We start from the raw sequence: 27484 nt of genomic DNA, 5'->3' as shown, positions 1-27484 counted from the left end.
CTGCTGAAGGGCTTTGCTAGCTACTGTATTTGTTTGTTACCTTTTGGGTTCTTGAGTTATTGCTCATCTTTTTTGTTGTGCATCTTTTTATACTGCTATGTGTGAGTTTGTGTTCGTAAGACTTTGTGGGAATCAAACTCTAATTGTCCACTGGCGTTATGGGGACACTCCTCTATGCTGGGGACCAAAAAGCTGTTCCATACAAATTTAACAGTTTATTTCGGGGATTAAGATTTATTTTTAGGGATTAGGTAAAAGGATAAGGCTGGAAATATTTTATATACTTCTTATCATCAACAAATCCTATAAAAAGATCAAAACCAACGATTAATTGATCCTAACAATAATTTCCTGTGCAGCTAAAGCCCGGTGTAGATTATTCCTCTGTGCCATCAATTTCCATTGTTGTCCAAAAACTGTTAAAAACACATCAGTGAGCCACAATTATGTGCGGCATGACATGTTCCTCCATAACAATGAACATGGGCAATGTAGTTTATTTTGAGTCAGTGCCACATATGCTGTCTTGCTGCTCTAAATACTCACTGGAGCATCAAATGTGTATCAATCCACGACTAAAAATGGTACACAACAAATGCACTATTAACTTCTCTTATGAGTAGCACCTTAGAAAGATTGCCAATGACAGGGTAACAAAGTCAGAAAATATTGAGAGATGGACTAATACATTGAGGATTTTGATGTTTCATGGTATATATTGACAAAAAGAAAGTGTAGAGTAAAACCAATCTTATCCTGTAAGGTAAGAATAGGGTTTAGGTTGGGGTCAGGTGCTAGGTTGAATGTAGACAATAAAGACTCCTTACAAGGATAGTGTGTGTGTGTGTTTGTGTGTGTTTGTGTGTGTGTGTGTGTGTGTGTGTGTGTGTGTGTGTCGCATTCCCGTCAGGTGGGAGATTGTGTTAACAAGACACAGATTCGGCACAATGGTTTTGTTTATGATCAGTTTTGTCTTAGTGCCCTGTTGCTCCATCTGTAGAAATTGGTAAAACTGGAATGTCAAGCTGACCTTGCCAGCTGCTCCTTCATTCCTCTGCAGCAGCGTGCTTATGTGTGTTTAGTCGCTGTAAAACTACTGTGAGCTGATTTTAAAATGAATTCAAAGGAAGCAACATAAATCAAGCAGCGACTAATCATTTGGAAATTGCAAATACAGACCTGGCACATTAGGACCACAGGGAGCACAGCCAACCATTAGTGAGAGTTTGTTGGTCTCACATCATCAATTTAATTAAAAATCCATTTAAGATGGAGGCCTGGGGAAGGTTTTTTTCTTTCCTTTCAGGGAAGTCAAACTTCAAGGCCACCAAAAAAGAGTCTTGAGTTACCATGCTCCAAGAATGGAAGTGAATATAATCATTATATCTGCAGTGCCACATCCCAGTAGGCATGAGCACGTCTAAGACCAGAGCCCAAGGGGTTGGAGATGGTGGGTCTTTAACGGGCTGCGCTGCTTTTCCTACCTGAAGAGGCTGAAGCCACAGACTATGGTCACAGAAAGAGAGTCGCAATGGTGTTTTAATTACACAGGGCCCTCCATCAATCATACCCCTTGTGGCTGACAGTTAAATCCCTCTCAGGCCTACACTGGCTCCCCTCGCCCTTCACAGTCCACAGGCTGAGCACAGAAGCCTCAGTCCCAGCACACAGCATACGCTGCACACATACCCCGCCTCAAACCCCTGCAGCCACAGATAGAGCCACAGAAGCAGGAAAATCACACAGGAGACAGCAGATTCCACCACAGAAGAAAAAAAGAGAAACATTTCAGGACAGAGCAGAAATGTAGAGAAAGGAGTAAGGTGGCATGTGTTTTTCCTCTGAGTGTGTGCATGCAATGGCTAAGCTGATGTCTTATTTTTTTTCGCTTTTACTAGACTCAGTTTCTTAAAAATCAGTGATTAAAATACTGTAAAACCGGAAAACATTACTGTAGTTTAACATTTTAGGAAATATGCTTATTTGCTTGCTTGCCAAGAGACAGATGATAAGATTGATAACACTCACATCTGTGCAGTATGTATGAAGCATACACCAGCAGCCGGTTAGCTTAGCTTAGCATAAAGACCAGAAACAGGGAAACAACTAGCCTGGCTCTGTCACTGTTCATGCAGTTTAAATAAACGAACTATAATCTATTAAACGGTTCGCTTTAGAAGTGATGGCAGGCGGATTTTATTGTTTCTAGTCTTTATGCAAAGCTAAGCTAACTGGCTGCTGGCTGTAGCTTCATAAACAGACATGAGAGTGTTGTCAATCTTCTCATCTAACTCTCCGCATGAAAGCAAATAAGCTCATTTCCCACAATGCCAAACTAAACCTTTTTTCTTCTTAATACCTATCATGGCTTATTATATTTCTATTTGAATTCTATTTGGTGGGTTTTTTTTGTCAAGTTAATTCAATGTTCTGGCTCAGCATGCATGAACCAGTAGCAGCAGCCCAGAGGTAGAGAAGAGAATCTGTCAACAAGCGACTTGAACTAATTAAATGAAAGTAGAAAAGCCACTAAACTTTCACACAGGTGTCTGGAGGGGCTCCATTCAGCACTGACTGTTGACATAACTGAGCTAATCTAAATGGCATCCCTAATTACACTCAAGATAGTGCTACCATTTGCTGAAGTATCTCACCTCCCCTCTTCCAAGCTAGTAATGTGAGCGTTGCTGATTAACAATCTGATCCACACTGCAGCAACAGTTAACATAATGTGAACATTTCCCTGCTTGATGGAAAATAATAACGCAAAAAAACGCAATCAGCCAACACCACTGTGATGATGATAACATTCACTGAGCAAAATGCAATTTTTCAGCTCACTGCCTTTGTTTAGGATGTTTTCAGAGATGATTATTATTTGTGCAATTATCAGAATAATAAATGATCTATTTTAAAAAAAAATCCCTTTCCCACCTTCCCCGTAATTATCCCTTTTTGTATCTGCATGCTCCCCGAGAGATGGAGAGTATGTTATATCCCAGTTTGTCCATCAGTATGCTTTTCCTGGAGGCTATGGAACAGAGGTTAACGAGACCTTAATTGGAATTTTCTGCAAAGCTCACAAAACTGTAAACTGGGGGGTGGCAGCAGGAAATGTCACATTACCATGTTGTCCAGCCATTTAGCTTAAAAGCCCCTTCATACACTGGCTGTCATGTTAGGTGTTCTAATAGATAAGATGAAAGTATTAATGGCCACTGCCTTCCGACACTGGCGAGGATTAAAAGGGTAACATATTGTGTTTTGGGTAAATTGCATCTCATATAATACTTTTGATACAAAGGTGAATGTGTAATTGCCCTCCCTTCCTCACCCACAGTCCTCAGATAACCTTAGGATGCAAGAAATGACTAGCTTTATGATGCTGCAGTCAATCAAAGATACTACACGCTCTTGACATTGTTGTGTATTCCTTAAATGTTATGAAAATACAATATACAGAGCAACAATACAATGCTTTGGAGACTGTTCAGTATATACATAACAGGTCTTCTGCCATGTTAAGGAGGATGCGAATGAATGGCAAGGTTGTGCCTTTTTTTTTTTTCCAATGACATGCAGAAATTTCACTTGGCTTGCTTTGGCCTTTCCAGAGCTCTTCCACAGAATAAGGATCTGGCGTAAGAAATTAATATCCAAAATGGTACAAAACCTCCAGACCCATTTAATATGCACACATATTCAGAACATCTATCTAGTTATGTCACTTTTCTTTTTAAAATCTACATGTCGTCTCAATATCACAGATCATAATTGCTGCAGATCAGTCCTGGGATCATTACTTGAATTCTATCTAAACCCTGTAGTAATAAAATGATGATAAAAAGGTAATCATCTCATCAACAAATGGAAACAAAAGAACCACCTGACATCCTCATTCACTGACATATTTTTCGTTAGTGATTCATAATCAGTCATTTGTGGAATCGTGACAGTCCTCTTAAATTTAATGACCCTTTGGCAGTTTTGGGTGATTCTGAAGTAACTTTCCTCATCTTTCACCTACTTAGAGGTCCGGTTTCTGTCCAGACCACTTTGCTCTGAAAGGCATAAGGGTGAGTTTGTTACAAGTGCACAGGGTACATTATGCCACCTCTTTTAAAGCACTGTCATTTAACCTTTCCATGTAATTGCGCAACTCCTTGGAGTCTCCCAGCTCCACATCTTGGCACACCCACTTAATGTCCTGGTTGTGGCTTCCAGTCAGTGTGTTGACAGTGGGGTAGCTATTGTCCGAGGGGATGGTGGTGAATGTGGTGAACTTGACACGCTTCCTCTTGGTGGTGGGTGAGTCTCCTTTGCTGTCCTTAGCTATGCAGCCTGTGTCTGCCATCCGGTGCACTTGGCCATGCACGTTCTTCTGGGCCGAGCCTCCATTCAGTAAGTGGCTGCCCTCCTCTAGGCCGCTGCTTGAGTCCATCATGGAGGTCTGTTCCTCCTGCTGTGGCGACAGGCTGATTTGGCTCTCCAGCAGCTCTGCCTCATTCCCCAACCACACCCAATCATGGGCATGGTTCATGTTTTCCTGGCCCTCAATGGAGAGCTCCTTGTGGCGGTATTTCAGGGTATAGGAGATGCAGTTGATGAGAAAGACCAGGATGGCAAGGCAGAAGACCCCCAGCAGGGCGTACATGCCGATCTCCAGGTCTGTGAGCCCACGAGCAGTCTGAATGAGGTCATCATCCATGTTGCGGCCACGGGGCAGGTCCACTTGTGCAGGGAAGTCAGCAAAGTCAATTGGCATGTTCTGGCTACCATCATCTGAAAGTTTACCCCCATTGGGTCTGCGCATGATTGCACTTCTAGTGGTGGTAGCTCTCCTCAACACCCCATCCTCCATGTCAGAGATGGAGCTGCCATAGTAGTGGGTGTTAAGTCTGGTCCTGTCCTGGGAGGGGGACAGCCTGCCTTTGTTCTCTATATCGTCTCCATCGGGGCCGTAGTCACTGCCTCCTCCCCTTGAGCTGTCACTATGACCAAACTTTACCCTGACGTTACAGTTCCCCGCTGCCAGGACGCTGCGACGCTTGAACTTCTGGCACACCTCGCAAACAGTCATTTCAACCCTAACCAGTAGGCCTTGGCCCTCCGCTTCCGTCACAATGACAGGCCATTTCCATGAGGGGTCCTGCTGCACTGTCACTACTTCCTCATCTAGGGAGGTGGCTGTCAGGACAAAAAAGTCTGGGTTGTACAGGTCTAGAGGAGCAACAGAGCCATCACTGAACTGTAGCCAGGCGCTGATCAAGGCCTCCTGTGGAAATACACACACCAACACAGACAGAGACACAGACACAAACAACAATATAACAACAATATAACAATGTAAGGGAGAGAAAGAAAGAGAAGATAGTCCCTGACACAAAGATAACATGGTGTGGTTTGGTACTACAAAACAGATGGAAATTACAGTGCAAAAGTACTGCATCTAGCCTCATTTCATTGAAATAGCCTAGAGAAGATATATTTGTTACCTCTGTCAAAGAGGTTATGTATTCTTGCCTTTCGGTTGGATTGTTTGTTGGTTTCTTTGTTCATTTGTCAGCAAGATTATAGAAAAAAGTACTTAAATAATTTGCATCAAACTTCTGGATCTGGATCTTGATCATTCACTATGAATCGGAATTTTTTTCTCTGAAGTCTGGTGTATGTTGTTTGACATTGGCCTTTCTGCTCCATTTTCTAGTTTTCAATGTATTAGCTGTGAAATTGTGAAATTGCAAGGCTTCTCTGCTGGGTTGTCAGAGCAGCCCAGTTGTTCTTCAGGTACATTGGTTGTTTCGACCGGCTTTTTCTCTCATGGATGCATCGAATTGGTAAAAATTAAACAATGATTATTTGCATTCAATGTTCCTTTTGTCAATGCACCACAAGGACTTACAGTATACTGAATATGGAGCTTGTATTGTAAGTCAACATTGTAAGTGGAATACAAACTCACTAAGTCGTATGGTTCTGCACACTCAGTGGCTATTTTGCCTACGCGAAGGGGGATACAGATTAAAAGATAGGCGGGAAAGATCAAACAGTAACATTAAATATTGCTCATGGGAATGAGGATTTGCCATACAGTAGGCATCTTAAGGCCTTCTCCTACTGCAGCTTCACAGTTTGCTTTTTAATGTTGCCAAATCCCCAAAGGCGCACAAGCAGATCCTCAAAGTGGTCTGTCAGTGCTCCCTAATTACTGACACCAGAGGACTTAGAGTGCAGTGCTGCCTGATTATCTTCACACTGCATATGGAGATAGGGCAGATAAATGGCCTTCCCATCCTTCCTTACTTGGAGGAAGAGGGTGAAGACAAATGTAAAGGAGCAGTTCAGAGAACTTGTGAGAGAGCTTGATGGGCAGATCAAAGAGGCAACAATGAGAGTAGCCAGGGTAAATGAGAAAGGGAGGCAAAATGTGATAGAACGGCCAAGTTTGGGCTGTAAATCATATTCTGGTACAGAGGCTGTGATGTTGCTTTTGCATGCTCTGAGATTAAGCTCCCGTTACTATTAGTTGCCCAAGGAAACACATTCTGTCACACCCTGGCTTTCAAGCCTTGGAGTTAAGAGCGTTAGGGATGGTGTGGAACAAACAAATAGACACGTGTACACAAACACATGCACAGTCACAGCTTTCTTTGATTGTAAAATTGCTCATTCAAGGACCCTGATAGTGTGAAATGGAATCTGGAAGAAAGTCTTTTGTTTCTGCACAGTAATCAAGGCTGCAGAATGTACATTTTTGGCTTCAGTAGATATATAAACAAATGGCCAAATTCATCAAATGGCTATCAAACCAATGAAGAATAATTTAATATGCTAGGAGATAATAATTACTGGTATAAAACAAATTAAAATCATTCTCTGTCTTAATCAGAACTGGCTAAATTATTTTTGCAAATAATTACTGGTCTTTGTTCTTAATCTATTAGATCAGAATCAGCATAGGTTTGCTAAAGGAGGCTTTGTATTCAACTATGGTGGCTAAGAGAGACATGAACTGTAAGGCAAAGCTCAATTCATACTTAATTTTTGTTTCAAACTTTACTTCAGCTATTTTATAGTAAGTATATATTACGGTATCCTGACCTGCTTGGGGCTCTGCAGAACCTCCTGTGTGGTCGTGGTAGCCAGGATGGCTCTGTTGCTTCCTGGACTGAGCTGCAGGTTCATGGAGAGCCCTGTCACCAGCTGGACCCCCAACTCTGTAATGGTGACTTTGTCATCCACCACTGTTACAGTCTTTTCTGCCAGGATTGAGTCTGACAAAGGAGACAACACCTACGAGGTGCAAAAGCAAGACAGTGAGGAAAAAATGAGAGGGAAAGAGATTACACATTACAACATTAAAAGAATTTTAAAAAGAAAAGTTCTTCCACAATATTCTTCTCAAATACGTGATTTTCAAGCAGTGACCTGTGACATTCTGGTATGATCAATTACTACTGTGCTACTCTACAATATTGACTAAACCCATTGTATAGGAGGTCTTTCCCAGGAGAAATCAGCAGTAACAGCAACCACAGCTGAAGAGAGAAAAGAAAAGAAACTTCAGCGACAGAAAAACTAATCAGAAATAAGTCAGTACTGGTCACACTGCTTGATTGACAAGTCATTCCTGGCAAGTGGAATGCAAAAAAATCACATCAATGAGCACTTAGCAGTGAAGATGTCACCGACATGAAAAAAGCGGATTACCACGAGTTACAGGTGATTTAAGAAAATGTCTTTCATCTAACATAAAAGACTCACAATCCTCCTGCGCAATGTGCAAAACGTTACGCAAAACCAAGTTTTTTAAAAATCTTTTTACTCAGGCTATGTGGATCAAAAAACAGCTTGACTTGGCTGCCATCCAACCCCCTTACCTCCTATAGTTAAGAATCCATTCCCTTTGATTAATACTGTTTATCTAGAGGAGAGGCCCACTTTAACCCCAAAACAGAAGCAGGAAGTCTAACTGTGTTTACGAAGAATACCATGAGAGGTATGTATGGCATCAGACTGCGTGGTGCGTGGCACGGGTAGACACAGCTGTCAGATCATCGCACCCGTCATGTTTTCCAGTTTGTGCCTCTTTTGTGAGAGCATGGATGTTTTGCGAAGGTGAAGACATGTCTGCACACAGACAGACGGATGAGTCCTTGACACCAGGATGCAGATCCCACTCAGACAGATGTCATTAGGAGGCTGACATTCATCCAGTTAGCCCGAAGAGCCTGACAAAACAAAGGGCCGAGGGGGAGGACCTACTCACTGTTGAGAGCCCGAAGTACAGGCTGTGACACACCAGTAAGCGCCTGTCTGTGCTAGACTAAAGGAGATACTAGTCAATCTGTAGCAAGGACAGTGGCATCTGTTATTGTCCCTGGAATAAATAATACGATCATGCTTCTGCAGTATATTATCTTAACATGTTTTTGTGTTGACAGAATAATGTACCATATTGAGGTTGAATAAAGTATGTAAATGTAATAAATCTACTTCAGGGTGCTTTTATACACTTTTTAAAAAATAATAATTCAAGTAGTTTGAATGTTGGTGATACTTTAAAAGTAATAAAGTCATTATCATATTAGTTTCAAGACGTTCAAATAATTATTTAATTGTATTCTGTTATTACTAAAACAGACCTTTGCCAAAATTCTTTGCAACCTCCACTGCCCTCTGCAATGCATTTTACACAGTGTGACAACAGATTTTGGGAGAAACCTGAAAAATAACTTGACATCACAAGATCGGAAGCAGGCACTGATCTTCCAAAACAAATATGAGTGAAGCTTTAAGGGATTCCAATGGCAGATGGTAGAATGACTGAACGGATATTCACTTTTACCAAGAGATGCTTCAGGATCCTCCTCTTTTCACAAAGCATTGATAGGTAGAAGCAGAAGGAAAAGTGTCTTTGAGCCAGGAAGCATGGGCTTAATTTGGGAAGCACTGGGACAAGTGCAATGTTAGAATTACTAATGCTCCCTACCTCCTGTGTCATTAACAATGCCAATAGCATGGGACGGCAACTATGACCTTTTTATTTTGGCATGCATATTTAGGAACCACCACTGCGCTAAAAAATAGTTCTGGTTAACTACAACTTTGGTCTTACTTCCATAGTTCTAGCCATCATTTCTTGTAGTTGTGATGACATTTTACTCACTAAAGTAGCGGCTGAAATCTGGGAACATGGCCTCATTGCCTCAGTGAAGTCCAGTCAGACAATCAGACAGGTTGTTATCAAGCCAACAGTTAAGCCAAATTACTTGAACCAGTTTATTTGAAAGTGAGCACTACAAAATGTCAACAAAATCCCTCATTTCACAGGTAAACCGTGTGTGTGAAAAAAATACAGAAAGTGCAACAGGTCAAAGTTGAACTAGGAAGTCAGTCTGTAAACTATGATGGATGTTTACATCCATTTGGGGTAATCATTTTTACAGCTCATCTTCCTTTACTATTATATAAGTTTGGCCAACCTGGGAGTTTGTTCCAAACCTCGATGATTGTTCAACTGCTCATGTTTCTCGCCCCATCTGACTAGTGAGTGCAATCTTAGCACTCAATAATGCAATAGAGAAAATGGCCAAAAATACAAAGATAAGGCCCAAATTGTATTAAAATGGAATTAACATGTATAATCCTTTAAGCAGTGCCCCCTTTAAAACTGACACATGGCCTACCTGGATAGTGGTCATCCCGATGTCGAGTCCCATCAGTATCCTCCTGTCCAGTAGCTGTGCAATCTGGGGGTCCTCTACCTTCAGGAAGTCCCACACCAGCTCTGTGATGTCCACCTGCCAATCAGTGCCTAGCATGAAGCTTGTCTGGCCTCGCGGATCAGCTGACTCGGCTACGAAGTGGGTCAGGACTCTAACCATGGCGTGCTGGTACTGCAGAGTGCAGCTTCTTCCTCGTCTGTCTTCATCGTCCTCGTCCTCACTCTCCCGTGTGGACCTGGCAATAATAATAATAATAAAAAAGACAACCCCGATATACTCTAGAGATGGCAATGTTTCATTTAGGGCCAGGTCAAAATCTGAATTTGTCCAATACTTTTACTCCAATTGCTGCAAAACTAATGACATTCCCATCAGCCTCAGCTTTACTTTGTGTTTTGTGCTAATCATTAGTTTTTATAGATGAGAAAAGAAAACATCAACACTGTACTCTGCATTGATGTGTGGTTTGTGGTATTTACAGCAGTGTTTTCACTTAAACCAATCTCTGTCAAATGTACTCACACATTTCTTTCTCAATGTCTATCCTTCACCATTTTGAAGCACCAGGTCTGGACTCTGAATGTGTATACTCCTCCTTTCTGCTTTACTTAATAGCTTCCCCGATTGCTCCGTTGCTAGCAAATCTAATTTTATTACTGTAGGCAACAAATCAGCCAACAGAGACTCAGCTCTTTCTCACCAGTAAAACTGCTTTGAATATGACAAACTAGGTTTAAATGGTTACAGTACAGCTACTGCAATATCATTACATTTCGCCCATTACTATTTTTTTCTTTTAAATTTTGCTTCAACAAACAACTTTATAAAAACACACATAAAGCACCCTGAGATGTTGAGACAGCAATGTTTGAACAGTTGATCTGGGAGAATAAATGCTGTAACAGCTCTTCAGTCTTACACTGGGGCATAGTTGGGATACTTGCAAACAGAAAAGTGCTTTGCTAACAAAACTACCCATCGTATACAGTACTGTAGACTTCACACCCGCCTCTTCATCTAATCATCGTCATTTGTTCCTCTGTCCCTCTTTCTCTGTCACACAAATACACACTAGCAAAGGTTGTGATCATGATAAAGGGTAGAAGAAAAGAAATTAATCTCTTAAACTGTTTTTCTTGCGATTATCCGCTCTACTTGTCTCTTTCTGACTGAATCCCCTGCGAAATCTGACTGCATGCGAAGCCGTGGGAATAAAGATGTTAGCTGCACGCTCCAGAGAAAAGCCGAGAGTACAGTGAGACTTGGAGTTAAGGGCTTAAATCCTTAGCTGGCAGGACCAGTTTCACATGCAACTGAAAGACAGCCATTCTCAGAAGAAATTATCCTACTATGGATATTGTGGGATCACGAAATTCACGATTCAACAAGGTTCAAGAACAAGTGATCCCCACTTAAAATTTTGACTGAACTGTGTTGTCTAAATACAGAACAAAGTTTTACTATTACTACTTAATAACTATTACTTTTTCTATAGTTTTATTAAGACCTTTTTACTTTCTCTTTTGCTCTGTCTTGTAAATCCCAAAACCCCTGAAACCTTCATATCAAAGTATTTCTCTACAACACAAATTATTCTTGACTGGATAAACAACAATTTAAAGTAAAACAACAGTTTCACACTCAAAAACGCAGATATTGTTTTTCATTAGGATTGTGTGAGTGTGGTTTGATCAGATTTGATTGACAGGGGCCAAACAACCCACCAGCTGTCATCAGATTTTGATTCAAATGTTGCTAAATCATGATTGGTGCACAGAACTACGTGACGTCATCTTTTTCCAACTGAAATGAAAGGATATCAGCCTAGAGTCATCAGTCCAGGTCTTACCATTATATCAGACTTGGATGGATGTCTGTTGATCAGCTTGTAAAGCTGCTGTTTGTGCTGCGTAACACCGCCAACACGACTCTGAGTTGTATTTCAAAAGTTTTGTCTTTAACACTATATTGGAAATACTTGTAACACTAGATTAAAAGAGATCAGCAGAACAGTTGTGCCTGAGTAGGCCCTGTATTTCCCATTTTATGCATATTAATTATTGCTAACTCCTCAGTGGAACACTGGTAGGGATGGGCTTGTTTGAGTTCATTCCTGGTCAATAGTATTTTTGCTTTATCAAATGCATGGAGCCTAATTGCTGGGTTACCTTGGTCCACCATGGCTCATTAAAGGCCAACCTTCGAATTCACATATAAACAAAATAAATCCCAGCTGCATAAAATGTAGCACCTTTTGACATACATTGTTTGTTCCAACAGACTAACTAAGGTTTGTGATTCATGAATGTGTGATCAAACATTCATTTTCCTTTGATTCACTTTTTCAATTTCTGTTCTCATTTCAAAAATTCCTGTTCTCTATTGTCTCGACATTCTTTCTCCACTCATTTACATATTATATGCAGAGGAGAAAACCATCTGCCAGTGATTTCAGTCCCCGTCTTCCAATTATTCCACTGGCAGTATCTAAAAGTTTCTTACCAGTGACTGCTTTGATTGAACCCTTTTGAGTCATATTGTGAGTGTTTTGAGCATAAACAGAATTTGTTATTTGACATTCATGGTCAATTTATTGACAAATGGCACTAATGCTGTAAGAGTATGTACTGACATATTGACTGACTTAGTGTGTACATTATATTTATATTTATATTCATATTTATAAGGACATTTAGTATTAGATATTAGTCAGGTGTAAAAGATTCAGGAGTAAACAAGCTGATAGTGAAGTCCATCCGTTTTATCTCTGGTATAAATCTGATATACCAGTGTTTATGCAGCAATCTCAAAATCTAATCTAAGGTTAATCTAATAAACAAATCACACTCGACGCTTAGAACAACCTGCTTCACAGAGCAATTTTTCTTTCTGCTTCATTCACCTTCAAGCCCAGCTCTTACTTCAGAAGAGATGCTGCATATTAATGTGTATGTCATGCTTTTTCATTTTCATTTTTGTTGTGCCCTGTGGATTGCGTGCTGTATTTGTTTTGGCGTTTTGCTGCATTTTATTTTCTGCTACAAGAACATGATGAAGGTCATTTGGACAGAAATAGGCAGATCGGCTTCTTTATATACAGAAGCAGCTCTATCTGACAACGGTTGTTTTTTATTGTTTGAATCTTGTTTGAATCTTTTACGGAATTCAAGTACAGCTGTTTGTTTTACAGTACGAAGAGAACACTCCGTACACATACTTTAAGACAGCTCAGTATAAAAATAGCATTGAAAATTGAGTTATAAAAGGTTACTGCAAGAGAACTTTTAAAGCATCATTAAAACTGGAAAAAAAAGGAATCTCAATACACATACCTTGAAAAAAGTGTTAAAGCAGTAGTGCTACGCCTACACTTAGGTTTGCTGTGTGCAAAGGCTTATCTTGTCCCTGTTTTGACAGGGTTTAGAGAGGGAAGAGGTGAGCCATCCAGTCTATGTCGATCAAAAACTGTGTAAGGAGTACTTTTGCAACTATTCCACTAACAGGTCTGCTGTCTCTTTAGCTCTCATTTCTTTCTCTCCCCCTCAGTGTGGCCATGACTTGCCAGCCTGGCTGACAGAGGAAGGTCCTGCCACTTGCTATTGTCGCTCGCTGGCACAGGTCCTTGTGGGCTTATGGACAGTGGACCAATGCCCATTCTCACCAACAGGCATAGTGCTACTACGCAAGGCCATGCCTGTTGTCCCCTGATAAACAGAAAAGGATGGAACATAGGGAGAAACAAAGCTTTTTGCCACCCATCAGCAATGGTGCTGGTGTCAACAAAGACAACACAACTTGGCAGTCCCCGTCGATAAAGGCATACCAGCGAACAGCTGGGAAAGCAACATCCTTGACAAGCCATGGCGTTAGTCAAATGCTGTACCTCTGTCACTCAAAATAAGATGGAAGCAGGAATAATTAGAGCGGCCAGTCTGGTGTGTGGGATGACTCCAAGTCCAACCTCAGTGCTTCTACAGAAGTAATTACTGCAGGTAGGCTGATAGCTGCTCCGTCAGTTGATGGATTTCAACAGTTGCAGAATAGCACTGCACAGTTGCGTTGGCAGAGGTGCTGTTAGTTATGAGGCCCCAGGGGGAGAGGTCTGACCTCCAGACAGATCTAATAATGTTCTGTCCTACTGACAACTAGGAGGCATAATGGCAGGCCACCTTAAGCCAGTTGTAATGAAAAGCTGTATTGCACAGGGTCAGCCATTTTGTTTTTGAACTGTCAGTAGTACTGAAGTCAGGAAGAGACGGGTGGAGTGGTGTTCAGTCACACATCTCATCATTATCTTATCTAGGGCTGCCATGACTGAAATCAAACACATCACCTAGAATAAAGGCTATTTGTTACCCTCTTAAACAAAGCTAGTGCTGCAAAGGTGGAAAACAAAAAGGTGAGCATTTCTGTGATGCCAACAGGAAAATCTAGAAACACAACACTATTTTTAGAGAATGAAAAAAAATAAACAATTGCATTTATAAATTGAACATGGATGCACTCAAAATAAAAGTTGGAGCATTACCCGGATGCTGTCTCATTGCATAACTGGAAAATTATGCCTGAATAACACTTTGCACAGCAGAAGACACAAAAAAACTGAATGGCACTCCGTCCGATTAACATTTCAATTTATTTCTTTATTGTAAATAACTACTCACTTATACTTCTGGTGTACTCTGATACAAAACGTTTGTTAAATAAGAGAGCAGAACCCACTGTCACAAATCCCTGTAATGGACAGATGCATGCAGGACTGTACCTCTGACTGGTGACCATGATGGGTACCCTCCACCCTTTGATCTGGCTGAGCTCTGTGTCTGACACCTCAATCTGGAGGGGGAGTCGAGGGATCCAAACGTTGAGCTCCAGCTGAGCGCTCAGGTATCCATAGGTAAAGTTCACCATCATCTTCACCTTGCCCTTCATCTCCTTGCCATTCACGAAAACATAGTCACACCTGTCTGACACCTGCGTGGGAGGAGAGGGAAGGATTATGAGAGAGAGCATTTAAGTTGAGCTCCTTTGACGGTTGCACTATATGATTACACAGTGAATTACACAGTGCAGTATACTGTACAGTGTACACTGGGGGCCAGGCCCTCCAAGTTGATTATAAGGCTTTACACTCCTGAGCTCTCTACTGATACAGTATTCCTGTAACTACTTTGAACAAGATGAAAGCTCCTCTATCTGCTCCACACTCAGGATAAGAGGGAGGAGGGCAGTAAGGACATCTTTGAACCTGGGGGAAAACAGGTCGTGGTCTGCTCTTCTATTATAGTTCAGCCTACAGCTAAAAGAAGAACCAACAGATGGAAACTAGTAAAAGGAGAGCAGTTGTCTCTTGATAAAATAACCAAACTCAAATCCATCTGTTTCATAAATTGCTTTACAAAAGGAACGAGTGGGCCAATTTTGTGCTATCGAAACACACAACTCCTTGTTGCTTCAAATTGCTCTCTTTGAAGCTCCACTGTTTCTTCTTCTTTCTTTTAAATACTCGTACCAGTGTTTGACTAATGTCCAGAATCCTCTCTCTCCCTCTCTTTTAAAGCCTTATGATGTGGTGGTGCAAGCACTTCAAATATATAACATACGCAAATACACAAAAAGCCAAGAGAGTTATCCAACAGACACACACTCACAGACACATAGAGGTAATTAATCAGCAGTCTTAAACAGAGATACCAAGTTTTTTCTGGGCATTTAGTAAATCCTCTTGATTCCAACATATAGCAGACTACCATTGCTAGAACCAGACAGAATTATATGGTCTGGGGACATGTCTTTTTTCTGCTTCCAATTTATTTCTCCACAGCAAGATAAAACCTGAAACAGCCATTCATCATGAAGCCGCGGCAGGATATCCTCTGTGACTAGGAAGAAAACTTTGTGTGTGACAGATTCTGTATCTTTATGTGAGCTCCCTCCACTTCACATCACCTTGAGGATGAAGCCAGCAGGAGAGTTTCAGTGGAAAATACATTTGGCGAGTTTGTATAAATAGGAGAAGGTATTTGCAGAATTGCTGAATTGCACTTAGTTACTTACCACTATTACTCCTAACCTTAACCATAATTTAGTTGCGATAAACAGATTGGCAGCGCTGGATGTCAAAAAAAAACAACAACATCACTAAACCTGTTCAACATTATTCAACTATATGCACACTGCCACCTTGAGGCAACTTAAATTCTCATTCTCTTTTCTTTCTTTTTTCTTCCTTTTTTTTTGGAGTATAGCTGACCATTTATAAATGGTACAAAAAAACTTCCGTCCAACAGCAAGCCAGGAAAAGCAGTGGACTTTTTTCACTGTTTATTCACTGGCCTGAGCCAGAGACAAGAATAATATACAATAAAGAGAACATACTATATATAGTAGCACCTTGCTCGTGCATTAGTGCCGCACTACACTGTGATGTAACAGGTACTGGCAGAGTTGCTTAATGAAGCTTTTGAACATTTCTACAAGGGCGGTGTCGCTCTCCTGGCTACAGTCAGTCATGGAGCAGATTGGGCTCCATCAGGGCTTCCAGTGTGAGAGGGTGTTTGAACTGATAAAGATGTCAGAGGGGTCTCTGCTCCTTATCAGCCCTCATTGTTCAGCTTGTTCTCTCTCACTACACTCAGTCTGCTGAGGCTGAAGTGCTTTCGACAACCTATTCGTCTCAGACTTTTCTCACAAGTCTGCTTGGCAACCTGTCCGTACAAGCATTAGGTTGCAGACTGCAACACCTGGGCTCTGTGAGGCTCACTGACCATATATAACTGTGATATGAATAATCAATAAAATAGATGCTGCTGACAAATATGTTTATCTTTTTAGTCTTATTTTTCTTGCCGCATTCACCAAAAAAAACAAACATATGAAGCCTGTTTACATTTATTTGTAGTGGGAAAAGAATGTGTAAACGAGTGTGGGATTTCCAATGACAGGGAAATTAATTGCCTGCTGGCATTTCTCCTATCTATTCCGAACAATCTAAGCAAAAACAATTATGGGAAACATGGCAGCTGACATCCAGCCATCCCAACACATGGATGGATGTGTGTACACCTTCCTGCTGTATTATTGGCCAACATACTGTAGCTCCAAATCAATATTTTAACATATAAAGACATCCCCACTTAATCAGCAACCACTTTAACCCCTCATACACCCTCCCAGCAGGATATGTGTTGTAGCAGACTGAGGGTGGGACCGTCTCTGTGAATTACACACTCTCCGTCATTCTGATTCACCAAGGATCATAAACGTCCAGGAAGATCCACTGACACATTAATCAGACATACCAGGCAGCTAACGGGAGAATACTTACAGAAGACATTAAGGCTGTCTCTGGATCTAGCCAAGGAAATTAACAACTCACCAGACAGATACAATCCACGGCATATATGAGTGATGGGAGTAGGGAGCGTGAAGGTGGGGTGAGCCTGTCTCTGGCTTGTACACAGAGTTGGTTTGACAGAAGCAATTAAACTGCTCAGACTCCTCAGCATAAGCTACACCACTCACTTCAACGCAGGGGAAGGTCTGTACATATTCTAATAGCCCTGTTTCATGATAGCAGCAGTTGTAAGAGCCCACTTATAGGATAACCTTGAATAACTAAAGTTCATGGATAACATGGAGATAGAAAATGCTCTGGAAACTCATGAATACACAACAGTGGAGAGTGTCTCTGCTGCTGTTTTAATTATTCTTTTCTATATGAGCAACTGTAATAAATATTTTTTTAATTTAAAAAAAACCCTGGGAGACAAAGGTACATTCTAAAACATCTGTTTAATTCCAGAATATAGAAATATTAGTTACTCAGAGAATATTTGGTCCTTCACATTGAAGGCCCAGAGAGAAATAAGCAAAGGTCACAGCAAAACGATGCATTTAAAAGTCATGTTTAACTCACATAATTTTAAACCTGCATTAACCAATAATTTTATGGCCACTTGGGGGCAACAGAAACAAGCTATAAACACAAGATTTTCTTATTATCATTTTTTAAGTTAATATGGCAAACTTGTCACCGAACAGCTGCATATTTACATTTCCAGCAGATAATATAAGTCAAATATTCAGTCTCGTTTAACTCTGTTTTTGGTCTTCACCAAATCCTAGGGTTGCATATCTTTCTCTTTAGCTGCTAAAATGTGCTTCTTAGTTAGTTAGCTAGTAGCTAACTTTGTTTACCTGCTGTTTGTTGTTATACATAGGGTTTCAGAGCTTTTTAGGGCCTAAAAACAGCTGCCTGATGCCGCTTGAAACGGTGAAGCAAACTAGTAAAGTTGGGGGTCATATAACCAAAAAAATATAACACACATGAAACTGGGGGGGGACTGCAGAGTTGGGTAATAATCCTTCTCAGGTTGGGTCTAATTCTTTCACATATATACAAGTATTAATGTAATCCATGGTTAATATAAAAATTTGATTATAGCCGTTTTAAGTCTTTGAAAATGCCCTTATTGTTGTATAATGGTTTTCTGCTCCGCCTGAAGCTTTATAATGAGTTTAGATGTGAAGTAGATGTGGTTTGACTGTCCTTCAGACTCTAACACATTCACATGTACCCACAGCCAACACAGCCCACACAAAAAAACAGGCAATATACATATCAGCTGTCAAAAATATAAATCCAGAAAAAGCAAAATGTGCGTGCAAAATAATAATGGCAGAGCCATATTTTTGCCTATACATGTCAGCCAAAATTTGTTGAAGCATCTCCAAAGAGGTTTAAAGAAAAAGCATATGACCTGAGGTATTTCTTTCAAATTCACTGTAATTATAAGGCCACAAGTGAGTAGAAGGACCATTTAATGTGCACAGTGATTCATTATTCAGGTATAATGTCAGTCTGTGTTTTCTTATCACTGATTCCCTAGGTCCAAATTAGATAAATTAGTCATGTTTACATACATGATCGCAGGCTATGATTAGAAAAAGCCTTCCCTGAGCGAGCAGCAGGGAGCATGCCGGGTGAATGCTCTGAACTGTAGATCTCAGCGGCAGAGCTGTGGCTTTTAAAAAAAAAAAACCTTTAACTACAATTTAATTTCCCTCTGGAACTCACTTAACCATCCCTAACTCACACATCAGGCACGATAAAGTGGATCGATGTGGCAAAATATCCTCCTCTTCTTTAGTTTTTGATGTTGTTTCATTATCGCTTTTTAGTGTAAATTGCTTGAGTTTGATTTGCTGCATCTTGCTATCCTTTCTGATCTTGACAGGTTCAGACAGGAAACATGAAGGAGAGAGCCCGTGGGGTGCTGTTTCTAGACACTGAGGAACATCTTAGTCACTTCGAATTGGAAACAGACCACAGACATATGTGGTTTTTTCTCTCTGGTTTTTCATAGAGTCTTTCTATAGATTATTAAGGAGTCACTGGGATTCTGGTGGAAAGCGACTTCTTTTTTAGAGGAGAGCAAGGGTACCAGGGCTCAACTTTATAAAGACTGTAAGGGACTTTTTATTCTGTTGTGCCTTGTGCCCCAGGTTTGAAAAGGGGTCTAAAAATAAAGGAAAACTTGAGCAACCTGTCAGCAGTCACTGCATATCAAACACACACTTTCATGTTGTTTGCTGGTGTTTGTTTATCCTTTCTGGAGGATTTATATAGATGCGCTAAACATAGAAAACCTTCTTATCTGTCGCATTTTTAATACTAATGTTTGTAAATCTTGACAATACCTGCATAGTGTCAGTCATTAAATGTATATTTGTAGTTAAACCTTGTTCACTTCAATCTGGTATTTACTTCGCATTGAATTTGATTTAGTAAGTAAGTAAATATATTATGCAGGTAAATGTATATATACACAATATGGGTCCTACTCTTTGAGTCACTTCACTTACTTTTAACAACATTGAGATCCACTGAGAAAAAAAATTCCTTTACATACTAGACAACTGAGAAAAGGTGCAGCCATTTTATACTGTATATCAAAATAACAATGTGCCTATCCATATTTATATAATCATACAGTATTTGCACATGGCTTCACCTTGTCTCCATGTTACACAATGTTCCTGCTACTAATGTAAAAACTTAGTGAATCTGTGCCAGTCTTGGAAAAACATTAGCAAAAACCTATTTGAAGAGATACAGAGGTTAATTTTTGTCAAACAGCTCATCTTGCTGACCTTGACCACATCTTCATCAGTAGAGCGACACTTGACTGCTTCGGAGACATCAGTAACGGTGGTGTCTATTCCAATGGTCACCACTTTTACTGGGACAGCCACTGTCTTCCCAGTCAGCACGGCAGTGTTCAAAATCTCAGAGTCCTAGAGACGGAAAGAAAGAGAGAGCTCAGCAGAGTACTGGTCAAAGGCCTGGCAGATCTGTAATCCATCCATTAACAGACAATCAGTAATTACCAGCTCAGAAGAATAGATGAGTGCAAGTAACAGTGGCATTGAAAATGACCTATAGAGGTTTCGCACAATCACTGCTCAATTAGTGATTATTTGGAAAACCACTTTGAAATCAGAACCACTGCTGGTTAGACAGCTAATGACTGATGGCAGCTGCTGAGCTCATTGTCAATGAAATTGTTACAGCGGCTAAAAATCCATGGTTTTGTCATTTAAATTCTATAAAACTAGGTCCAGTGTACAACTAGAATCTAGTTTGAACTTCCCCTCATGTATTTGATCTCCAGGAAAGAATTTCTTCAGTTTTTAAAGGTGCAACATGCAGCATTTTGTTTCCATTGATTTTTGAGCAGCTACTACTATATACGTAATTAAGCATTATTATTTTGGGGGGTTATTGTAATTATTGTGAATGTAATTATTAGGATGAATACAGAACCTTCCCCTCGCTGCCATGCTCTTCAGCTGTCTAACTGATGAAAGTAATTCAAATAACATTGTAATTGGCTGGTCAACGAAAATACAAATTACAAAAAATTATTGAAAATTAGGTATTCAAGCTTTATTACATGAGTATTTTTCTACAAATCATTTCCTTACTCAGACACTTCATCAGTAAAATAACATGACATCACTGAGTGTTTCTGTTGCCTGGGTTTTCCAGCTTTTATTCCTGTTGTCTGGGCTCCATAGTAAATTGATGGCTCTCTTTGCAGTCTCTGTGGTGGTTGTGATTACCCTACTCTTATGCATGGGTAATTGCCTAGTAAGAGTACTGCCAGGAGACGTCTCAGTCTCTGCTTTGTTTGGAATACACAGTGAATGCCACTTCTACCTTCAGTCATATGCTTGGCCTCTTTTCTCATAGTCTTCCTAAAACCCTATGTTTTAAAGTATAGGCCGCAGGGATGCTGGATGGGCTGAGGAGGACATCATAGATTCAGGGTCATTTATATATGATAACGGTTAATGGTAATTATACATTTTATTGATAAGGGGCTTCTCTGACAGGGATGCAAAGTGCAGTTAACAAAACAAACACACAAACAAGAACACACACACAAGTCATACCTGGGAAATTATGGAAATAAAATGCAAAGCAAGAACAAAACAATCATCAGTACAGAGAAAAAATAATAATAATAGAAAGAAGCCGAGAAAAATATTGCCCTACAAAGTGAAGTTGAAAAAAAAAGGCTAAAGTTTTAAGGCACGCCAACAAAGTTAGCAACAGTTAGAATGGTTGTAACGCCTCTGTTTTACCAAAAAAAATAACATTGCAACAGAAGAGAATCTACATAATAACTAAGAAATACATATACTGCATTTTGCATTTGAACATAATCCAGGGAGAAAATGTATTGTCCACCAAAAAACTTTCTCGTCCATAAAATACCCTTATTTTAATCATTTACTCTCCATGGTTCATGGAATTTAACTGTAGGTATCTCTTTTTTGCTGTTTCCTGGCTGTCCTACTATTAATATGTTGAAAAACTTTAAAAAAAAATACATACAATGTAATAAATCTAAATATATATTTTAACGTTAGCTTAGCCACACCAAATTGCATGAATTCCACTAGAGTCAAAAACTAATACTGTGGTTACTGCTACTCTGCTAAGCTAGTTAACAGTAGTTCAGTGCTAGCTTAGGTGTTTTTCTCCATCATGACTGAATTTAGCTACTATGCCGTTTAGTTATGTGGAATAACAAACTAAATTACAAAGATTTCACCTGGACAATTACAGATAACAGCTGGGGAAAAATAAAAAAATAAATAAAAATTTGTTTTTTTTTTCTCTTTAGATAAGGCTAGCTCTGGCTATGTCATTAGCTTACCATTAGTTCTCTTGCTATAATTCTCTAGTTAGTTAGCTGTTTCTCTGTGAGTGCAGTTACTGCAGTCTGGCTTGGTTTTAACTTCTGTTTTATAGTCACTGGAACCTTATGTGCTTTTTTCACTCAAATTATATTGCATTATAATTTTTATATGATAAAACGGGCATTCAGAAAGTCAGGTCTTAACTTAACTTTGATGAAATATGTGGCTTTTGCATTTCAGCTTTGGAAGCATATAATATAGTTAATGTGTTTCATAAAATTCATGGTGAAACTTAACCTACCGGGACAGGTCCATCTTGTGTAGCGTAATACTTACTGCCAGAACACCTTTAACTAACCTGTATGTAAAAAGCACCAATTCTGTATTTTGCCTCTCATTGTGGGGGCTCTTATTGAGTGACCTCAGCAGTCTAGATAGCCCTGGTTCTTTAAATTCAATGGCAGAGCTTTATTACTCTGAACAGAAATCTTAACCTTTTATTACACATACACACACACACTGACACACAGTACTGTTGTCACAGAGGATAATTGGGGCCAGTTAAGATAAGTTTGAGGTAACTTTTGCTCTCTAGTGACCCATGCATAATGGATTGTTTCTTCTGCCTATTCAGTCCAAAGAAATTGCACTTCAATTACACAGATTACTATGGAACCCTGGGCACCAAAGTAAATAGTTGCAATTGAGGTCAAAGTGTACCTCTTAATACTTCTACTGTATGACAAACATAGCATTCTTGCTATCGGGGAACTGAAATGACTTTAGCTAATTGTACAGCATGACAAAAGTCTCTCATTGTAAGCTGTTTTCATTGTGTGGGATGGTCTTACACAAAAGCCTGGCACTGATTTCCTATTTTTTTTCTCTCTGTGTTGAAGCTTTGCAGGCACTAAAGACATGTCTGTGTTATTCTATTTAGGTAGCAACTATTCTTTTTTTTAAAAGAGAAATCTAACTCTGGAAGGATTCCTGTTGAATAAAATGTCACATTCATCAGAATATTATTCAGAATAATATTGCTAAACCTGGCAAGCGCAGACAGGACCAATCTACAGTGTCTGACTCAATGTCACCATATTCATGTGTATTCCACAGTCACCAGCAAAGTACACAAGATTTGTATACTGCTCTATTAACTTGCTTTTTAAAGACTTACCCTGCGTGTGTGAGCTTGAGAATCAGAGTCATTCAAAAAGAGAAAAGGAGGATTAGTTTGGTTGAAAGGAGCTTGGTTGTTTGTAGGCATCAATTACTGAGACCATTCGGCTTTGGAGTGAAATGATTATTAGTTGAGCCAGGAGATACCAATGAATCACAAAAAACACTTAATCTTCAAATGAATTTTCATTACAATTTTATAGACTGTGACAGTGTTATATAGTAATATAAACCCCCCTCTCCCTGTGGCGCTGACTTTGATTCAATTCCCCTTAAAATTGAGGGTTGCTGTAAATTAATTCTGTCTACTGGGATTCCTCCATTTCCAGAGGGTCTTCTATAATACATGATGGGGTAAATGGTTAGGACCTGGTGAAAGCGGAGGCCAATGTTAGATTACAACAGCTGGAGATGACCCAGCAGGTTGAGAACAGCAGAAAGCAGGGCCTGGCAGTAATAAGCCACAGCGGGATCCCACAGTGATGCATCAATGGTTCACACAGCCAGACAAAGACAGTGGAATTAAACACAAAATGGAGACCAGTGGTGCACATCAGCAGTGTTACTCAGTTAGTTTACAGTAGTGTGAAGGAAGATGCAATGAAATATAGGCCACTGAAACTGGAAAAATCTGTCTATTACATGATGAGAGCTTTTATTATGGTCAGAGATGAATGAGTTTCTTATTTGAGGTGTTAGATATCCTAAAGGGGAACTTTACAAAAATTAATTTTAACTTTTAACTTTTCTTTCATAAAGGAATTTCCCTTTGTATCAAATAATAATCCAATGGATTTCAGGACAAAACTAAAAAAAATTACACTTCATGTAAAACTAGGTTTTAAATCATGATTTTAGGGTCCCTTTTAGGGCCACACAAGGGAGATCCTCAAGATTATGTCATAATGCAGATGTCACATTAAAAGTACAGTAAGCGATTCTAAATCAATACACTTTTTGGAAAATTTAGTGAATATCTCCTGAGAGTCTGCCAGCTGTTCGTTCTATGTGTGTGCTGAAAAAAAAATCTACTGTTTCTACACAGCCCTGGCTCTGTAAATGGGAAACAAAGTGGCTAAAACCGAGCCACGAAACACTATTCCACCTGATCAGCAACAGGGCTCGTTTGTGTATAGGACAAGGGAAAGAAGAATTGGGGTAAAGGGGGCAGTGAGAGGAAAGGAAGGGCTATAATCAGGCAAGGGCGACCTCCGAGAGTTGAAAAGCCTGAAGATGGATGTGGAGGGTGCTCTGTTTCTGCTTGCCATGTGGGTAACATTAATTTTGCTATGTTTCACAGAGCCAGTAGGTCAGTATTGTTTTGTCCTTTTTGCTAATGTTTGTGATAGCTAATTCCAACTGGTTAGTTAGCAAGCAGGTACCTGTGTCACATTGGTGTGTCCAGTAACGATAGATGACCTGCCCACTGACATTCAGCTTAGTTTTAGTTTGCTAAGGTATGGTTTTAATTTTAGCTATAGTAGCAGGAGAGCTGGCTATGGGAATTTGTCTTGTCCTCTCTGCATGTTAGCGTTGCAGCAGCAACTGTTGTGACGGTTTGCTAACTCACAACCTATCTAACATTAGTTACATTGCTGTCTCGTTGTTTGTTCTATATCATGGTATTTTGTCCGTACAACGTGCAAAGTTTTATAGCCACAAAGACCTAAAAATTCAAGTTTGCTAGCACAGTGGGATTATTTGGAGTGATGCATAATTCGAAATGCTATGTCAGGTAACGTTAACTTCCTTGTTATCTTAGCTACAAACCTGTGGACCTCTCTTCTGTCACTGTAGTTTTATAAAAACAATCTAAACAACTAACTTGCAAGTTTTTACACCATTGTGTTTTGGATACTGTGTTTGTGTGCATGTTGTTATATAATATAATGTTTGTTTTCCTTCAGCTATAAGAAAGTTTATCCACTTCCACGCCGTATAAGACGCTCTGGTATCCGCCATATTTTTCTTTTGGTCAGCTAGCCCAGTTGTTGGTGATGTTGCCTTGGCAATGTGTGTCCATGAATTTGGGGGATGGAGCTTCTGAAGGAGCAATGAAGGGAGGGGGGGATTTGTTTTGCTGTTGAATTCAAATATCAACAGTCTTTCTTCAGAATCGCTTGCCCTTCCTTTAAGGCCCCTATCATTACAGTTCAGATTGTGCTTTTACTGGTGCATACACTATTACCGAACTAAACTGCAATTAAATCACACAGTGAGTCTGGAGCCTTTGGGACCACCAAGGATCTCGGACCCCAAAACTGTTGTTCGCTATGCCCAGTTTGTAATCAGGCGAAGTAAATGTAGAAGAAACTGTAGCCTAGTAACACCTGAAACAAGTAGCCTAAAATCTACAGAATAAGCATTGGTTTAGAAGAGTGATACAGAAACAACATAAGAGCTGTGCAGTTATCTGAAAATAATGCACACTCTCCCAATCAAAACTGAGTGCTCTCTAAGGTTATTAAATATAGCCCCTTGAAAAAAAGGCCTTGATGTGATATAAGGGTAAAAAGGAACATTATGTGAATCAAGTTCTTCTTGTCACATCTTTCTGTCCTTCACCTGTGCCTCTGCATTGACAAGAAAAAAAAGATAATAAGATAAGAATAAAAATATTTGGATATCACTTAACATGGAAATGCTTAAACAAAGAACATGAGAGACAGTAACACAATTGTAAAAATGCACTATTTATATTTTTAAAGATGTTTCTATGCATGCACCATGCTTGTAGTTCATTTGATTCTCAACTGTTGATGCTGTTGTTTGTGCTTTACTTACAAACAAATCTGCTCCCTGCAGTCTAACAGACAAGAGTCTTTTTGTTCAATAATCTGTGGGAGAACTGCCTGTCTGCTTTATCAAGGATCTCTCTGTTAGCATTCAGCACGCTTCTGTGGCTGGTAATGTGTTCTGGGCCGTAATTTCTGCCTGTGTCTCAGTTGGATCTGAAAATAAGTGAGATTTATGGTGTCAGACTGACTGACATGGGCAGCATGAGAAGTAGTCAAGCTGCCTGTCCTGGTGTTGTGATTAGCCTCTGCTTCTACCCTGTGCTAACACATCCACATTCTGACCCCACCATCCTGGCTACAGCTACAAATGAACCGGTCAAGCACAGTGTTGAGTTGGGGGTTTTAAGGCCTGCATTATTCATAGTGCAGCTGGGAAATAGAGGGCAGAAAACATAGTGTATATGCTTAGTGTGTACACCTACTCATTTCAGCCCCTCATTGTTGTGGCTGTCTTAAAGACAACAGACTGTCAAGATAAACACAAAAGCGCAAGTCAGGACAGTAAAAACCATATAAGCCAAAACACCTAATCTGGTGCTTTTACCACCATGATTGATGACTTGTCATTGAGTCTCTTTATAATCTTTTATGTCATTTCTAGAGCAAAAGCATTAAAAAACAGGCCATGAAATATGCCAACAGTCAACTAACCTATAGTGAATGAAATAGTCATAGTTCTGATAAACAATCTCATCCCTTGATGATAAAGTATGCGTACGTGTGAAGAAACTGAAATGGGAGTAGGGGGATTGTGAAGTATATGCTGTAGACATTAAACGCCACTCAGACAGTGTCCTGAAGCTATTAAGCAGACTAAAAGAGACATGTCCTTTCATCAGCTCCTCTATCCACACTGTGCATTGCTCAATGTGGCACTTCCTCCCCTCTATTCCAGTGGGCGTTAAATTGGCTAGATTCAAGAAACATGGCGGAGAGTGGGAATAAAGGCCTTGGTAGCACCATGCAGAGCGATACATCACTGCATGACAGCGCATTGAAGAGGTGGGATGGGTGTGAAGCCAACACACTGCCTTTTAATGAGGGTCTCTCTCTTGCTCCCTTCTCTTCTCTTCCCACTCTTGCTCCTCCGAGAATCAACTAGTTCCTCTCCTCACTACCTCTTCCCCTTTTCCATGTTTCTTCCTGGCTAACGGGATGAAGGTGGCTGCAGTACATGGCACACAAAGACCCATCTCCACACGGCAGTCATCCCTCGCTGCCTCCCAAAAAACCTCTAACCTCGTTTCAGTAGCAGTGCCCGACTGAAGTACACGGCAGTTAGAGATCTGATCTGCTCATTACTGTTGGCTGTGGCTGGTCCGGAGAAGATTAACTTGATGCCTGCTTTGATAGTGGATCCACTCCAGAAAGTGTCAATATAAAGAGAGAAGTAATGAGATATCATGCTGATGGTCACATAGACACAATGAACTGGTGCCTCAGAATTAGCAGTCATGTCGAGGGCCACTTTAATAGGGGCCTCATTCAGTAATTAAGAGACATAATAGAAAGGGCACTTCATTCCCTGTCAAAGAAAATAGTAGAAGTCAACCACACAAAAGAGGC

The 27484-nt window shown here is 40.1% G+C and overlaps 1 protein-coding gene across 3 annotated transcripts in view; it reads right to left on the bottom strand.

The window, feature by feature from the left end:
- Positions 1–2673: 2673 nt before the first annotated feature.
- Positions 2674–27484, bottom strand: part of si:dkeyp-14d3.1 (transmembrane protein 132C) — a 130831-nt gene continuing 106020 nt past the window's right edge. For 2 of the 3 annotated variants that reach the window (XM_040156112.1, XM_040156115.1), the window contains 5 exons: positions 19884–20027; positions 14494–14702; positions 9690–9963; positions 7102–7293; positions 2674–5275 (listed from right to left, as the gene is read on the bottom strand). In XM_040156112.1, the coding sequence (XP_040012046.1) occupies positions 4106–5275; positions 7102–7293; positions 9690–9963; positions 14494–14702; positions 19884–20027 (1989 nt within the window). In that variant the 3' untranslated portion in view covers positions 2674–4105. The remainder of the gene's footprint in view (positions 5276–7101; positions 7294–9689; positions 9964–14493; positions 14703–19883; positions 20028–27484) is intronic. The other variant, XM_040156114.1, reaches the window with a different exon arrangement.

Source organism: Xiphias gladius, chromosome 19, assembly GCF_016859285.1.
Source record: "Xiphias gladius isolate SHS-SW01 ecotype Sanya breed wild chromosome 19, ASM1685928v1, whole genome shotgun sequence".
NCBI lineage: Eukaryota > Metazoa > Chordata > Actinopteri > Istiophoriformes > Xiphiidae > Xiphias > Xiphias gladius.
The sequence above is the reverse complement of the archived record's forward strand: the minus strand, read 5'-3'. Positions and strand labels throughout refer to the sequence as shown.